This window comes from Ambystoma mexicanum, chromosome 6q (genome assembly GCF_040938575.1).
Source record: "Ambystoma mexicanum isolate Mex_15411 chromosome 6q, UKY_AmexF1_1, whole genome shotgun sequence".
NCBI classification, from domain to species: Eukaryota; Metazoa; Chordata; class Amphibia; order Caudata; family Ambystomatidae; genus Ambystoma; species Ambystoma mexicanum.
In genome coordinates this window covers 1,170,207,044-1,170,219,921 of record NC_090937.1, presented here as the reverse complement: position 1 = coordinate 1,170,219,921, position 12,878 = coordinate 1,170,207,044, and the positions used below count along the sequence as shown (strand labels likewise).

General features: G+C 48.2%; 1 protein-coding gene across 2 annotated transcripts in view; it reads left to right on the top strand.

The window, feature by feature from the left end:
- The window catches only part of UBE2K (ubiquitin conjugating enzyme E2 K), a 400,326-nt gene that overhangs the window by 271,423 nt on the left and 116,025 nt on the right, over positions 1-12,878 (top strand). For both annotated transcript variants that reach the window (XM_069631775.1, XM_069631776.1), the window contains one exon: positions 189-317. In XM_069631775.1, coding sequence (XP_069487876.1) covers positions 189-317 — 129 coding nt within the window. The remainder of the gene's footprint in view (positions 1-188; positions 318-12,878) is intronic.

Below are 12,878 nucleotides of genomic sequence, written 5' to 3'. Positions count from 1 at the left end.
TCGCAAAAAGTAGCAAATCTACTTCTTTGGGGAAAACAACATCCTTCTCCTCCCTCTTGTTTTTTAAATGTATTGGTTATACACCGTCTGTTTACTTTGAGCTATGTTCTTAAAGCAAAAAGATGTGCTTTGATGTTGCGCCTTCTTGTATAATTATTTTTCTACTTATCATTGTCTCCTTTTTCTAGTACAAACAAAATCCAGAAATGTTTAAACAGACAGCTCGACTTTGGGCGCATGTATATGCTGGAGCACCAGTTTCTAGTCCAGAATACACGAAAAAAATAGAAAACTTATGTGCGATGGGGTTTGATAGGGTAAGTAATCATGTATCATGGTTTCAAATGATTCATCAAAAAGACCACTCAAAGCATCGCTTTCTTTCACTTGCAGCATCAAACCCTTGTACTCCATACTAATTGAAGTCCTTTCTTTAGGCTTCATCAAAATCAGCTAAATCTTTACTCTATTTTTTTCTATATTATTTTGTTCAAACTAACCTAGTTTAAGTAATAGACTCTTCTTAAATACTAAATTGCTTATGGTACGGGCTCTTATCTGATGCATTGATGATATTTTTTTAACAGCCATTTTTATTATGTAGCAATTCATTCCTCTTAGTTTGTTGCCTTCCTGATTTGTAACGGGAACACAAATATTTGGTTCCCTTACCTTTTCATTGCTGCCAATTTATTTCCTTTTAATTAAGATATATAAAATGACTTAGTGTGCCCCCTGCTGTGATGCCTGCTTTTACAGAAGATATTTACGTGTGGGTCTTCTGGATGGTGGTGCATCTGTCCTTGAACTAGGTCTGTTAGGGGTCAGTAGAGGTAGATCTTGTTCTGTGTTTGTGTTTCAAATATTGGTGCAATATTTCAAAGATCTGTTTTGGCGGCTCCTTGCACTTAGAAATTGGTTGGTTGGTCTTGGCCTGGGCCTCGTTTGATGGGCGCCACTGTAGATTCATCAGGCCTTCCCTGCAAGACGTGCCACAGTGAATGAGGTCTATGAAGGTCATCCGGCCAGCTGCCATCAATCTCTGTACTTAAATCAGATTTTACTTGTCCCTTTTGTGTGGGCATTGCTTTCAGTATAGGGATTTAAGCAGGCGGTCAGGCACACTTTGCTAGAGATGGCTGCTTTTTCTCTGTTCTCCATTCTACCTTTTTGCCAAATGTCTGCAATTTGATTGCTAAGCAGAATGTAATTCCTGTATGTGAGCAAATGCTGTGAGTGAGGACACTGCAAATCTGCTCCCCGATTACCTGCTTTAGTCGTATGCTATGAAAGAAGAGAAATGGACCAGCCAATGTATTGCTGCTAATCACCAGCAGACGCTTCAGTACAGAGCAAGTAGAGAGCCATGCCACATCATTCGCAGTACAGGTAAGTTCCAGTGTAGCTCCTGTTGATCCTCTGTCAGAGTCGGGGCATAAGCGAAATCTGTTTTTTCAGCGGTGCAAATCTTTTAAATTGAAGTGCCTTTCCTGTGATCGAGTGTTAGAAGCATCACCCCACTGCACCTAATGTTCACTCAGTCCTCTTTCTCCTACCACCCTCACCTTCAGCCTGCTAGTTTGTTTTTTAGAAGTAACAGAAGATTTCACTGATCGTCTGGGCTACCGGAAAGCCACAGTGTAATCATTTCTTTATATATTGGTTGCACCCCTCACAACTTTGTTGGGGGCAGTCACTCCTTGTATATATAAAACCGGTTATACTGAAAGCCCTATTGTGAGGCTGTGGCAGGAGCCCTCTGTACATTTGGCTGTTGCTGTACTCGTTCATTTAAATGTTTTCCTAGTGAATTATAGCATGACTGGAGGCTTTTACCAGGTAGAGCAAAAGGCTTCCTGTGGGGCAACTTAAACGAAAGGAACATTAACAAAAGAGCCATCTGATTCAGACATATTCCAGGCTTACATACCTGCACTGCTGGCAACTGGGTAGAATAGTAACTGCCAAACAAATGAGACTCTGCCTTGGGGGTGATGTTTATTCCCTGCTTTAGCATAAACATTGCTTTTGGGATGTTTATTTATTGGGTATTTATAATGTGCCTATACAGTAAATGGTATTTAAAGGAACAAGACTGGGTGAGGGGGAGTTTCAGGGATGAAGAAAAACAAAAACGGTCCTATTAGGCCTTGTGGCATTTCCATTGTGCAAGTGCTGTAACAAGAAGTACAAGGGAGTGGAGGAGGGGGCATGGGGGGTGCCGGTCAGACCTGACTGCGCTAATGCTATTTATTTATTGCAGCATGTATAGCCGCGCCCACGACCCTGAGGTAACAGAGCGCTAGTTACATAATTGCAAATTTGTCAAGTTGGTACGGGTGTCTATCAAATATGCAGGTACAATATGCAAGATGCAACATTAGGATGGGTGCACAAATTGGGAAAGCCTCACCACATGTTCATGGGGGGCTACATCAAATAGGCAGGTAAAGTGGGTAAAATGCAACATTGGGATGGGTGCACAAAATGTGAAAGCCTCCCCTTATACTCATGGGGGAAGGGCACATCAAATAGGCAGGTACCAATAGGTAAAACTCACCATTAGGATGGGAGCACAATTTGTGAAAGCCCCAGCCCATGGTCATGGGGGGGCCAGATCAAATAGGCAGGTACAAATAGGTAGTCCAGCTCAGGACTCTGTTAAGCTGGCGGTCACGGGTAGGTTAAATACAAAGTCCAGCGCAGGATCAGACTGTAAATCCAGTGGTTAAGGGTAAGCGAGGTACAAAACGCATCATTGCTGTGGACAATTAAACCTGTTCGGGCTACCAGCTGGAATTGATACGCACCCGCAGAGCGGGATGGGCATTGCTGAGAGCTAGGCAGAGATGATATATAGGCATCAACAAGGCCGATAGCCTTATGGCAAGTCAGTTGAAGGTAACAGAGGCGGCCAGGACCATCCTGAATATCGTACAGCTGGCGGGGGTGGGGGGGTAGTAACGGAGACAAATGACCTAGTGGAAACCTTTGCCAACTTCTACGAGAACCTCTATACGACAAGGAACCTTGATCAGGGGGCGTTTGAGGAATATCTAAGCGCGCTGCTACTCCCACAGATAGCTCGCCAAGAGTGAGAACTGCTAGAAAGTGATAAAAACTGAAGTAGTATAGGCGGCAATCAAAGTGCTGCCAGAAGTACAGCAAGAAATTAGAGCCCAAACTTGCCAAATTGTTCAGTGCAATGATAGCTGGGCCTGGCTTTGTCAGAGCACTGAGCCGTGTTAAGACAATCGCCCCCACCCCCCCCCCTCCACCCCCCAATAGTGGCGGAAGGTAGTGTACGTTATCTAGGGGTGAACTTGGTGGACACTGTAGCGCAAGTCTAGGATAAGAACTATCCTGCTCTATTGAGACAAGTGGGAGTGGATCTGGAGAGATGGACTTTATTAGGTTATCTCGGTTGGGCCGAATTGCGACAGTGAAAATTGTCATACTGCTGAGAGTCCTCTATTACTTTCAGACTTTGCCGATAGCTGTTGGGCGGTGCTTCTTTGTGGCATGATATGATATGGCATTTATAACGCGCATATACGCCAAGTGTTTCATACACATTAAACAAATTAATCTCAAGGTTCATCAGGCAGAACAAATGCCAAAGGATAGCCTTGCAAACCCTAATGGCCCCCAAGGAGAGAGGTGGGTTGGGTCCCCCAAACTTTACCAGATATTACGAAGCAGCGCAACTAAGGGTGGTTCTCTGGGGATGATCAGAAGCAGTGTGTAAGGATGGGCAGGGTGGAGGCTGGGAAACCACTTAGAGATTCTATGGCTGGATAAACACGATGTACCCCAAAACATAAAAGTGAACCAGGTCAACAGTGTTGTGCGATGTATGGGATAGATTTTTGGAGAGGGGAGTTTTTTCAGCGAATCCGTCCCCCCTTTACACCACTGTTTGGTAACCCACAATTTACACCAGGCATGATACGGAGGACATTTCAGTCATGGCGATCGATAAGCTGTGGGGAACTAGAAGACATGATGCTAGAAGGGACTGTACGATCATTAGAATACTGTAAGCAGCATATAAGGCTCACAGGAAAGGATAGGATGGGGGTACTATCAGATGAGTCACTGGCTTATGGGACCAGGAATCAGACAGGCGGCGGGAAGGGAGTTGAACAAGTTTGTAAGGTTCGTAACCACACACTCCGGAAATAAACCATTGGTGTCAACACTGTATAAAATACTGGTAGAGGAGTAGCCAGCGGAAAAATTGGGGTATATGTCGAAATGGAAAGACCCACTGGGAGAAACCGTCCCGATTGAAGCATGGGGAACCTATGGAGTAACATTTCAAAATGGACAAGAGCGATACAGGTTAGAGAAACCTGGTACAAGGTAATGATGCATGGCACTATACTCGTATGCTTGGGGAAGAGTGATTGCAAACATATATGGTGGGAGTGTCCGTTGTTGAATCCATATTGAGCAGAGGTTAAGTCGCAGATTGGCTCAATTGTGTAATGTGCTGTGATTCCAACATACGAGTGGATGTGTGGGCTCATGAATCCGGCGGGAGGACTACCGGGTAGAACCAGAAGGCCTATATGCAGATGGTGTTCACAGCGTGGCAAATCATTGTGAAACACTGAAAGCAAAGATAACAGGCAAGGAGTGGCTACAGAAACTCTGGGGGCATATGGCGATGGAATGGGTTACGTACCGGATACAAGGGCATGGGACAATGTTACCAGGACTGGGAAATGGCAATGGGATACTTGCAGGGGGACTTTGTGAAGCAGTCATGCCTGCATAATGAAAGTGTTGAACCTGCTGTGAACACAGTGCATAATTAGGAGAATTAGAGAATAAGAGGTGGAGAGTGAGAACGCTGGTGGGGGCAAGGGGGAGTTGTTGGGGGTTAGGTGATGTTAGATTTGTGTCAATAAACACAATGTCAATAGACAAACATTAAAAAAGAGTACCTGGTGCCCTGATATTCAAAATGAACTGTTAAGACAAAATCACCATGCTCCAGAAGAAAATACTACTAAGAGTGCACTGCCAAGGACGAGATACCTCGTCCTTGGCACTTACAGGGTTAATCCCTCCCAAGCGCTTAGTGCCGATTGCAAAACCTCAACCTGTTCAGCTTTAAGCCAGTCACTGAAAAAGAAGTAACTCAGATTATTAGAGGCCTCGCACCCTCCTGCTGTCAAAGGGATGTCTGCCGTGGTCATTAAGGACTGTGCCGAAGCGCTCGCTCCCTTCATCACCCAATTCATAAATGCCTCGTTCACATCTGGCATGGTACCAACCTAAAAGTCTGGATCTTGCCACGGCTTAAAAAAAAAAAACACCCTTGACCTGACCACCCCTACCAACTACCATCCTATCACCAAAGTCCCTTTCCTTCTTAAGATCCTCGACTGAGCAGCTTATTTTTAGATTCAATTGCACCTTGTAACTAATAACGTCGTAGGCTAGTTATTAGGTTTCCGCCCAGGCCATGGCACGGAAACAACACTACTAGACTTAAAATAAAGTTAGATGAAATCAAAGGCGCAGGTGGCAGGGCGGCCCTCCTTCAGCTGTTGGCGGCCTTCGATCTCGTGGACCACCAAATCCTTTGCTATCACCTACACTCTGCAGCACACTTCTCACGTGAGGCCTTAGCATGGATCACCTTTTCCTATCGAACCGATCAATGAGTTTTCTCAACCATTGCTGCAGCACCACCCGCCCCTGTCGCCTGTGGGGTCACTCAAGGTACCTGCATATCACCCACGGTGTACAACCTATTCACCAAGCCGCTCTTCGATATCCAAGATGCACAGAGCATTTCTTAAACCAACTATGCTGACTGTTAGGGAGAATTCTCTGTTAAGGCTAATTTCCCAAACCTAGTGAGTCCCCCAGCAGCTTTGCTGGATTTTTGGGGTTTATTTTTTTCTCCTGTTAAGAGTGAGACTCTCTTTCTCCCACTCTCAGACATGATTTGAGATATCCTTTGACTTTGTAATGTGTTTTCTGGGCTATGGGGTCTTTTACTCCATAGGGCTTAATGTATTTTTGGTATGTATGTTACACAGCACCCTCCGTGCCTTAACACCGGGTTGTCATAGTGACCCCCAAGCATAGACTCCAGACCCTGGGAGTGACTACTGTCTCCCAGGGCATGTAAAGTCACCATTGGCTTTACTAGTCCTAAATTGTGAACAGAACCAGTACAAACCATCATATTGTCGGTGTACTGGTAGGGGCAATTCGATTGCCCCTGGGTCTGTTGTTCGAGGGGGCACTGTCCAGTCCCCCCTGAGCGAGTTTTGGCTGGTGGCAGTGGATACTACTTTTGTATTTAACCGCGAATATATTCCTATGGGATTTTCCCATTGTTCAAGGCTAATACTTTTTAACATGGCCTCGAACATACCGCCGGTTTATTTATTTAATATTAATTCACTGGTTGGTATTTTTTGCTAGAACTCGGTTCCAAAATGGCGTTTGTATTCGCTTCTGTGACTCCAACCCAAGTTGAGCCCTTTGTTCCACTTTTTGGCGGGCTTCTCCACAGAAGCCTCCAAAAGTGGTGCCACTCTGTTTGGGTACCACAAGGGGTGTGGGAGTGGGTTTAGGCACCCTGGACTGAGTTGCCTCGGCAACTCAAGTCGCACTCTTGTGTGATTGGCCCAGTGGTGAGCCGCCCGGCTCACCACTTAGCATGTTTGAGTGACAGCTAGGACTGATGAATGGGGGTTTTCTGCATAAAAGCAGGGCTTTGGAGACTGGGACTTCAGAAGTCGCCGCAGGACCAAAGAATCCGAAGAGATAGAAGCTGAGCCGACCTGCAACGATGACACCACCGGTGGAGCCCTGCTGAACCGACTCACCACTTCTTCCAACGACAGAGATCATCTTCATCCCGAAGAGTTTCTTCCTTTGACTGGTGGGGATAACCAGTTTGCCCGCCTTTTCGCCTCCCCGGATCATCTCGTGGCCGCCTTGCCTGTGCCAAGCACCCCGGCAACCGGAATACCACGTTTTTCCACTACCGCGAATAAAAGGGTAGTACCTTTTTACCGGAGAACTCTGCGGCTGGTTTCTTCCCTGGCAGTGCAACGACCTTCAGCTTTCCTCCACGTCGATCATCTCTTCCTCTGGACGATGCCGTGACTTGCACTTGCTGTCAGGAACAAGTGCCCCCGCTGGAGGATCCTCTCCACTTTAAAGGTACTGTCCGCCTGGCCTCCCTCGCAACGGTCTGTGCGGGTTGACTCTTAAAGCCTCTTTACCACTTGGGTTGGCCCTAGGCTGGCTAACTGAACTTTTCTAAACTGAACTAATTCCTTTCTGATCTCTCTGCAAGACTCTGCAAGCCTTTTAAACTGCGTGATCTTGGGCGCATTGGTGTTCTACTCTCTCCAAGAGGGAGCCTGGCCTCTGAACTTTTTGCTCACAAGTAGACTTTGACTTTCCTGCCTTGCTGAGTGCTTTTAAAGGATTGTATTGTGTGCTGTTCCTAATTTCTGCCTTTTCCCCTCCCTTTTTCTTTAACTTATTGGAGTGCCATCTTTAGTTAAGCGCTCACCTCTGTCTGGAAATAAGTGGTGTTAACTAAGACTTGTCTAATAAGGAATAAGGGATGTATTTATTTCTCCAGCATTGGATCTTTCATGGATTCACATGCTTAGAATATTCCCCGTCGTCAGACAGGGACCCATCGGTACACATAGCCTTTTCCTATAGGAAAACGTCCGACACTTTTGTGTCCTATCTCCTTTTAGGACCCGCCTACTCATGCTCCGTAGGCCGTCACAGTATAAGAGGCCCGCCCCCGCGACTCCCCTTCAGAGTTCAACCGTCTCCAAAGTAGTGGGATCTCCTCGCGTCGTCTTACTATTTTGTACAAGGTTGTGTACTTGGAGTTAGGTGAAATTTTCCTCCATGTCAGGAAAAGCACTGTTCCGTCCGTGCGCGATGTGCGGCTTGAAAAAAGTTTACGAGGGGGACGGACATATGGATTGTATATACTGTCTCCACCCTCATCATTCGGCTGATAACTGCGACATATGCAAAGGGTTTTCTCGAAAGACCCTCAAAGACCGAAATCGACGGCTGGTGGCATGGTTGAATGATGGAGCGGGGGCATACCCCCCTTCGGAGGTAGGCTCCACACAATCAGCGAAAACATCACACCGCGCTGCCTCGTCGGAACCACCGGCGAAGAAATCTCGACCGACGGAAAAAGAGTCATCTTGGAGTCATTTAGCTAGAGAATCCTCGTCGAGAAAATCGTCATCTTCATCAAAAAAGCATGACAAGGAAAGGCCGAAATCCTCCTCGGGCGATCACCATAGATCGACCACGAGTCGAGAGTCGAGTAAAAGCAGGCCAAGTGTGGAAAAGGCGGGATCTCCTAAACCACCTGCTAAGCCACCGTTGTCGACGGCGGTACAGTCATCGGCCTCCACCCTACCACTGACGCATGTGGTATCCACTGTCCCACTGACGACTGCGACGGTGGCCTCGTCAACGGAGATTCTACAGGAAGCCTGGAGGCCTGAAGTTTTTGATCCTGCAGTAAAGTATCCAGAGGGATCGGAACAGGCAGTGTCGCTGTCCTCGGGGGAGGACGAGAGCGGGAGAATAGCTGGCCCATACTCGATGGCTTCCTCGGGCTACGAGTGGTTGACAAATCGTCGATCAGGGTATCTGGAATTCCGGTGTCTGCCCCTCTTCTCAATCTGTTTTGTCGTTGGAGATTCTGTCCACGCTTCAATCTTTAGTACAGTCGTTGGACCAGAGACTACCTCCGGTAAACCTGCCACAGTCACCCGTCGACGAGCCGGGCCCGTCTCGTCCACCGACGCACTTACGCACGCCAGTCTCAGCACCACAGGCACCCCAAGAGGGAGGTGAGCTGCCAGATTCGGCGTCTGACAGGGGAGCCATGTCGGATATCTCATCATCCCCCCTCCAGGGATCCAACCTGGGAGTCAGAGGTGGAGTTAGAAACCCCAAGAAGCCCAGCTCACTCGTCCCCCCCCCCCGGACGATATTGCATCATTCCATTCCATTCTATGATGGAGAAGACGTGTAAGGAATTTGGTTTGTCCCAGGAGGAACAGAAAAAGGACTGTTTTTTGTTCGACCACATGGGTAAGAGAAGGTCAGTGTTCTCAATACCCATACTAGATCACGTGTGGAAGGAGGGTTTGCAGACAATGCGTCACCCCTTTTCGGAGCCGGCAGTAAAAGGACGCTTTGAGAAAAAGTTTAAGGCTCCAGAGTCTACCCCCAAGTGCTTATCCTCCCAACCAACGCCTGAATCGGTGGTGTCGGCGGCAGCGGCGAGGAAAGCGAAGGCCCAGCACAAGTGCACGACTCCGCCTGAAAACGAGGCAAGGCGTCAGGATGCCTTCGGCAAAAAAGTGCTATCCGTGGGAGCAACTACAGTAAAGGCCGCAAACTCTGGCTATTGTAGCCAGATACGACAGAGAAATGTGGCACAGGCTGGCTCCGTTGCTGGATCATCTTCCGGAAGAGCATAGAAAGGCAGCAATGTTACTTGTCCGAGGGTGAGGAAGCCTCCAATCACGCAATAAACATCGCGGTTGACCTCGCTGAATCAGGCTTCAAGCAGGTCAATAATGGGGTCGTGTTAAGACAGTCATGGCTGGCTTAAGTGTACCTACTTCAGGCCAGAGGTACAATACAAAGTATTAGATATGCCCTTTGAGGGAGACCTTCTATTCGGAGAGAAAGTAGATGAGGCCCTAAAGGGAATGAAAGAGGACTCGGACATGGCACGTTCATTGTGTGCCCTCCAGAGTGGCCGAAGCTACAAGTCTTTTCGTCCCTTTAGAGGGGCTTCAGGTAATTCCAGATTCTCTGCGTCAGGAGACAGATCTTTTGGTAGGTCGGCTTACCCCTCCCAGGGATACAGGCGTGCTTGCCAAACTGCTAACCGACGCCGGAACTTCCAGACTTCCAGGAAGAGACCATCCTATTTGTCGAGAGACAAGCAAAATAAAGATCAGCAATGACGAACAACACACCGTTGTGGGGGGAAGAGTATCAGCCTATGTCGACGAATGGGAACGAATAACGACGGATCAATGGGTGCTGGACACAATAAGGAACGGCCATTCTCTACAATTCAAGCACAGCCCTCCGCACATTCCACCTGCGTTCACCGCTCATTCCCATCTGAGGGTACTGCAACAAGAGGTAACACTCATGTTAGCAAAGGGCGTGATAGAATTAGTTCCAACATCACAGAAAGGTCAAGGAGTCTACTCAAGATACTTCGTCGTAAAAAAAGCCAAACGGCAAATGGCGTCCCATTCTAGACTTACGCGATCTCAACAAGTCTTTAAACAGCCTAAAATTCAAAATGCTCACGCTGCAAGAAGTGATCCGAGCCGTTCAAGAAGGGTATTTTCTAGCGTCCCTGGATTTACAGGACGCATACTTCCATATTCCAAGGTGTCGGAAACACAGGAAGTTCCTGAGGTTTGTGATAGGGCGGACGCAGTACCAGTTCACGGTTCTTCCCCTTGGGCTCAAGACCTCCCCCAGAACGTTCACGAAATGCCTGGCCCCAGTAGCGGCCTGGCTAAGGAAGCAAGGCCACCATGTATACCCATACCTCGACGACTGGCTGGTAAGGGGATCCTCCCCAGCGTCGACCAACACAAGTTTGCAAGCCACCATGCAGCTTCTACAACAGCTGGATTTGCCATAAACTTCGAAAAATCCTCTTTGCGGCCATCGAGAACGTTGGTGTTCCTGGGGGGCACAGTTCGAGACCCAGTCGGGGCTAGTGAAGCCTTCCCTCGACAGAACCTCAGAACTCAATCAACTGGCGAGCCGACTACGGCAAAACACCAGGCTCTCAGTGAGGAAATACGTTTCGGTCCTAGGAGCCATGGCATCCTGCATCCATCTGGTGGCAAACTGTCGCCTATTCATGAGGCCAGTTCAGGAATTCTTGCGGACCGGTGGACACAGGCCCAAGGATCGTGGTCAGACAAGATAACCATCAACGACGACAAACTGCTTCGGACCTTTCAGTGGTGGCAGAGTTTCCACAATCTGAACAACGGTGTACCCCTACAGGAACCGGAGTTCCAGCGAACCATGGTTACGGATGCGTCCCTAACCGGATGGGGAGCTCACATGGGCACTCTTCAAACGCAAGGTCGTTGGTCTCAAACGGAGTCACTCCTACACATAAACATGTTAGAGCTCAGAGCAGTATAATGGGCCTTGAAGGCGTTCCTACCACACATCGAGGGATAGAGAGTACGAGTGCTGACGGACAATACGACGGCCGTGTTTTATTTGAGAAAACAAGGAGGGACGCGATCAAGGACTCTTTCCATAGAGGCCCAGAAAGTATGGCATTGGGCATTAAAGCACGAGATTTCCATCGTGGCTCACCATCTCCCGGGAGTGAGGAATTCGCAAGCAGATTCCCTCAGCAGAAGGATGGCCCAGATACACGAATGGGAAATGGACACAGTTCAGCTGATGAAAGTTTTCGAGAAATTCGGTCACCCCCCACTGGACGTTTTCGCAACCAGGGAAAACGAGAAATGCGAGCAATTCTCAAGCAGATGGCCTCAGGAGGGTTCCATGGGGGAGGCATTCTCCTTCCCATGAACGGACAAGTTCCTTTATGCTTTCCCTCCATTTCCCCTCATATGGAGGACAGTACAGTGGATACGCAGGTACAGTTGCCGGGTAATTCTAGTGGCACTGTATTGGGCGCGGCAACCGTGGTTTTCCGACCTGCTTCACCTGTCGCTGGAACATCCAATAGCGTTTCCGAGAGTCCCGAACCTACTGTCCCGGGACAAAGGCACGGTGTGGCATCACAACCCGGACAGTCTCAACCTCACAGCCTGGTTCCTGACTTTTCGGAGTTCGGTACCTTAGATGTTTCGGAGGATTGTAAGAAAATTCTGCAAGAGGCTCGAGCCCCTTCTACCAACAAATCTTACACCTATAAGTGGCGGAGGTTCTGTGAATGGTGTCGAGGACAATAAGGCCTACATCCGTTGAGGGCGACTCCGGAGCAAGTTCTACCTTAACTGCTTCTCTTGGCAGAGGGGGGTTTATCTTTCACATCGATAAAGGTGCACCTGGCGGCCATCTCTAGGTTCACGAGGAAGAGACAGTCGTCTCCTCTATTCAGCGACAGACTTGTGAAACACTTCATGAGGGGTTTATTTCGAACTTTTCCCCCAGTAAAACGTTTCCCACCAACATGGAGTCTCAACATAGTGTTGGCAGGCTTAATGAAACCACCCTTTGAGCCTATGGCCACGTCAGACATGAAATTCATATCGTGGAAGTTGGCATTCTTAATTGCTATCACATCAGCTAGGAGAATCTCGGAACTGCAAGCGTTGGTCATAGACCCGCCATACCTAAGATTCTTTAAAGACAGGTGGTTCTGGCAACTAATCCTACGTTCGTCCCGAAAGTTCCTACAGTGCATCACAAACACTCGTCCATTGTTCTCCCTACTTTCTTCGCGACCCCATCATCGGCAGCAGGAAAAGCTCTTCATACCTTTGGACGTTAAGAGGGCCCTAAAATTTTACCTACATCGTACACAAGAACTCGGGTCTACTCGACAACTGTTCATCGCATATGGTCCGTCGACGAGAGGAAAGGCAATTTCTAAGCAAGGATTGGCTCGATGGGTCTCGTCGACGATTGCGTTTTGCCACTCCAAGGCCGGAAGGCCGCTGCAAGGGCATCCTAGAGCCCATTCTACAAGATCAACGTCCTCCTCAGCAGCATTATGGGCAGGAATTCCGCTAACGGACATATGCTAGGCTGCGGCATGGACAGTGCCCCACACGTTTACCAGCCACTACTGCCTTGCCAGGCAGCAT